Below are 4292 nucleotides of genomic sequence, written 5' to 3' on the forward strand. Positions count from 1 at the left end.
ATTCTTCTTTTTAGAAATTAAAGTTTCATAGCCTTGTTCTAAGGTGGGTTTTGAGGCCAAATATGACAGCAAATTGTTCTATGGTGGCTAATAATTACATGAATGAGTGGAATAAAACTTTATTGATGTGTAAGTTTGGTCTATTTGGATTTTCCTGGTTGCAGTTGATGCTGTGCACTGTAACCACATGGTGTTTCAATAATATTTGCTAATATCACAGCTCTTGAAAAAGGTTTCCTTGTTTAAATTACAGGCATTGAAAACTGACTCAGCAACGTCAGTTACATAGTAAAATCTAAAGGTAAATGAGAAATGAGAAATCGTGTATTTAACTGCTTCCGAATTCAAGCTTTAATTTGTAGAAAGAGGAATGTCCAATGTCTTCTTTCAAAAGTTATAGTCCTGCTTTAGGTTGGGTTTAGAGGTAAAATATGGAGGTGAATGGTGTAGCTGCTGTAGTTTTGGTTTTTGTTCTTTCTCCATACTTTCACATTTCTAATAAGCACCTACACCAGAGCTGCACAATATGTAAAAAAAGCATATTGTTTTTATTTTGGCAGATTTCACAATTGTGATGTGATTCATGATTAGTGGGAATGATCACTGTTGCATCACAATTTTTTCTTAATCTGTTAAAATCATGATTATGTGACATTTGTCGAGGTTTGTACCAAACAAACATGTTTTCCTCCATCTGGAAAGCAAGATTTCCAGGCCAGGGCATCTCAGCAGCACTACAGCTCTATATTATGATGCTAATTTATACAAGGTTTTCCTTTATAAAAAAGAAAATGGATATTGCACTTCATCATATTGTGATTTCAAAAATATTTTGGTTAATTGTGCAGCTCTAACAAACACTAAAACAGTCTAAAATGCCAGTATCCGCCTTTACACTATCTTTTCGTCTTCAATTATTGCAATAACTGGATGAATTAAAATTGTGTATCCCTAATCCTTATTTTGCTGTTACTGGACTACTGCCAACAGGTATTAATTGACATTACAGTGCTATAAACACTGAAACAGTCTCCAGACGGTCTTATTAAAGCATACTACTTTGTAATAACAAATGTAATGTATAATGTGAATAAGCATAAAGACACATAAACGGGCAGGTAACCAACATTTATTTACCATTATCAACTTTACAATAAAACCAGTAACATCTGTCAACATTAGCAAAATAAAGAACAGAAATCAGTCCAATGTATTTACAGAGACAAAGCTGATTCAGGCTCACACACGACAGATAAACAACTCTGCTTCATATCAAACCGCAACAGTGAACATAGCAAGCTTAAGTGTTCTTTTTTCATAGTAAGGTAAAAATCAAAGTTGTCTATTTTTTTTTCTTTAAACAAACAAGTAATAGCTTCTCTGAATCTTTAAGATGGTTCTCTATAATACACCACAAAATACTTCAAATTTGGGTTAAAATATAGGAATGTAAAAAGTTGGCGAGTCTCTTTAATTTTCTGATTTCTTTTTTTTTTTTTTCTCTATTCAACAGTCATTTCAAGTGGTGGTGGTGTCCTAGTATCTCGTCTAGCTTCATTCCTTCAGCAAGGAGGCATCTTGATCTGCAGATTTTTAGGGAAAAGATGCTTTGACTCCCTCCGGCTCCATCCATCCTTCATCCGTCTATACTTCATGGTGTCATTAGCTCGCATTCTAGCCATTAAAAATCCATTTTCCACATTGCGACCAACCCACAGCCTCAAACTCAGTCCAGGTCCAGACGTCGAGCAGTAACCAGGGAAGTGATCTAGTGAATCTAGTCTGTCGTCTTGTTATCATGACGAAAAGTGGCACGTCAAAGGAGTCTCTCACATACATGTGTATATATTTACATATACATATATCCATATACATATGTATACATATACACATATATATATAAATATATATATATACTCTTAAATTTTCTCTCTCTCTCTTGAAAAACAGTTCACCCAGTTCATTGTGAGCTAAACGTACAATCACTCTTTCTTTTCAGAGGGAGCGGGGGTCGAGCTGCTCTCCTCTGTTGGTTTCGTGGCCTCAGGGGCCGGAGCAGCTGCCTCCTTGGCCTCCTCCTTGGGGGCCTCCTCTTTAGCTGCACCCTCCTCTGCCTTTGGGGCCTCGGCCGCAGTGGCGGCGGCGGCGGCCTCCTCCTTCACCTCCTCCTTCTTCTCCTCCTCTGCAGGAGCGGCGGCTCCGTTCTCAGCGGGCTTCTCCTCGGCGGGGGCGGCGGCAGCAGCCGCCTCCTCTTTGACAGCCTCGCTCTTCTTGCTCTTCTTCAGGTTCAGCTTGAAGTTGAAGGACTTCTTCAGGGAGAACTTCTTCTTCTTCTTCTTGGGGGTCTCCTTGGCTGCAGCCTCGCCCTCGGGTTTGGCTGCCTCTCCATCTGCAGCAGGCGCCGGCTCGATGGTGTCGCCTCCTGCCCCGGCTTCAGGCTCCTTGGCCGCCTCGGCTGAGCCATTGGTGGCGGCAGCGTCCCCGTCAGGCTTTGTGGAGACATCACCATTGGTTTTCACATGTCCGTTCTCCTGGAAAGAAAAAAGGATGTCACAGACTCAGTCCCCTGTTTGAAAAGCTTCACTGTCTGACACAGAAAATCATGTTTATGTTAAAAACCTCTTTGCACATGCATGAAATACAAAGGGGACCCATTTCTGACGTGCATTACTCATTTCTTCTCAGAGCATCGTCGTGCTCATCAATTAACCACCGTGTCGCCCGGCTCAGAGGCGACGCCTTGCAGTACTCTAATCAGGCGATAGGCGGCGGTAGCGCCTCACAGACCGCCCGAGGTACCAGACAGACATCGGCTCAACAAAGACAAGACTGGAGCTCATCGATGGAAGAATGAAAACACTTCCAATTGACGCTTTATCCCAAATAACCAACCTAAACTTTAAATTTCTCAATTCATACAATGAATACTGCAGTTAAGTTTTTTTTTGATAACTGTGCAAGTCTAATTAACATAAAACATTAATTTACATTCCTAATGAGCCAATAATGGTCTAATTTAAAGTATCAAATGTGAGTGAATGTGACTCATCCCACTTAAATGAAATGTAGTAAAGTGTCAGTGTGTAAAATATTCAGTCAGACGACAGCAGGGTTGTATTTTAAACAGGGAGGAGTAGTAGACTGCCTGCCTACGTGCGCTCCAGCAGCCCCCCTCCCCCTTTATAAGCCTGCCGCTGTCAAACACGTTGTGCGGATTTTGGGTTAGACTTCAGTCCCAAATAAACACGCACTCGCTTTAAACTTGAGCTCACCGAGACAAATAACAACAACCTGCTGGCTCATTCAGTAGTATTTGGTGGAGCTCTCTCTCCCTCTCTCTCTCTCTCTGTGACCAGCCCAGCAGCAGCGGCAGGAGACAGCGATGCTCAAAGCCCCACCTGACTCTCCCAAAATGTCCTCACAGTTAAGTTGTATCGATTCAGCGTCGACTAAATTTACTTAAACTCGTGTTTTCGCGTGAGAAATTCAACTTTTATTAAATTTCTGCTTATCTTCTTCGTTAAGAAAAGAGTAATAGCGACGTGGAGGAGTGTAATTACCTGTCCGTTGGTTTTGACAGCTGCAGCATCAGCGGCAGCAGCGTTTCCCTCCGCGGCCACATCTCCCTTGGATGACTGGGATCCCATTGTCTTCGAGTTTCTGCGTCTTCTAAAGCAAATTAAAAAGAAAAACTAAAAAAGAGTGGTTTTAAGTTAATCCAACCCCAGGGCGAGTTACGTATCCAGCGGTGAAGCGATGAAAAGTGGCTTTTTTGTTTTTTCTTCAGACGGCAGCTAACGTCCCCTCGGTTGCTCCTGTGGACTTGTCACCCCGGTAGAGAGAGACCCTCTAAACTCAACAGTGGATGAACGCAACGCTTCAACATACAGCAGGTTCAAGGCGCCACCCGTGGGCGGGACCTGCCGAGCTCTGACCAATCACTGCGAAAGTCGACACGGATCTGGCCAATCACCTCTGACTCCCTAATTGTCCCCGCCCCCTCTAGAGGACCCCCGCAATGAAACCAATTTAGCTCAACTGAGGCCAGTGTTTGCAAGTAAAAAACAGCACTAATGTGGCATCGAGACAAAATATTGACATACTTTAATTTTTCTTCTCTTGTATCAGTATGTCTGTCACTCTGTGTGAGTTAATTTACTCCTGCTTTCATGCAATATTCAGTCAAATGTATGACATCCTGCTGACAATAAGGCAAGAAAGAGGTCTAATTAATAGTTAATTATGACAGCATTTGCATGTGTAGTTATGTAAGTGTGTGTAGAGGACCTGGG

At 42.3% G+C, this 4292-nt stretch overlaps 1 protein-coding gene across 1 annotated transcript; it reads right to left on the reverse strand.

The window, feature by feature from the left end:
• Positions 1 to 1113: 1113 nt before the first annotated feature.
• marcksl1b (MARCKS-like 1b) lies at positions 1114 to 3849 on the reverse strand. Its single transcript, XM_084739394.1, has 2 exons — positions 3561 to 3849; positions 1114 to 2531 (listed from the first exon to the last, which is right to left on the reverse strand). Exons 1-2 carry the CDS (start codon positions 3645 to 3647, stop codon positions 1983 to 1985), a joined length of 636 nt encoding a protein of 211 aa, XP_084595520.1. The 5' UTR covers positions 3648 to 3849; the 3' UTR covers positions 1114 to 1982.
• Positions 3850 to 4292: the final 443 nt, after the last annotated feature.

The sequence above is a fragment of the Lutjanus erythropterus genome, chromosome 16 (assembly GCF_056507025.1).
Source record: "Lutjanus erythropterus isolate fLutEry1 chromosome 16, fLutEry1.hap2, whole genome shotgun sequence".
NCBI lineage: Eukaryota > Metazoa > Chordata > Actinopteri > Lutjaniformes > Lutjanidae > Lutjanus > Lutjanus erythropterus.

Bases quoted from the DNA above. Each gene is read 5' to 3' on its own strand.
- marcksl1b (XM_084739394.1), bottom strand. From the start codon at position 3,647: ATGGGATCCCAGTCATCCAAGGGAGATGTGGCCGCGGAGGGAAACGCT. The intron at 2,532-3,560 runs GTAATTACACTC...TTTTCTTTCCAG, and splicing joins CTGTCAAAACCAACGGACAG to GAGAACGGACATGTGAAAAC.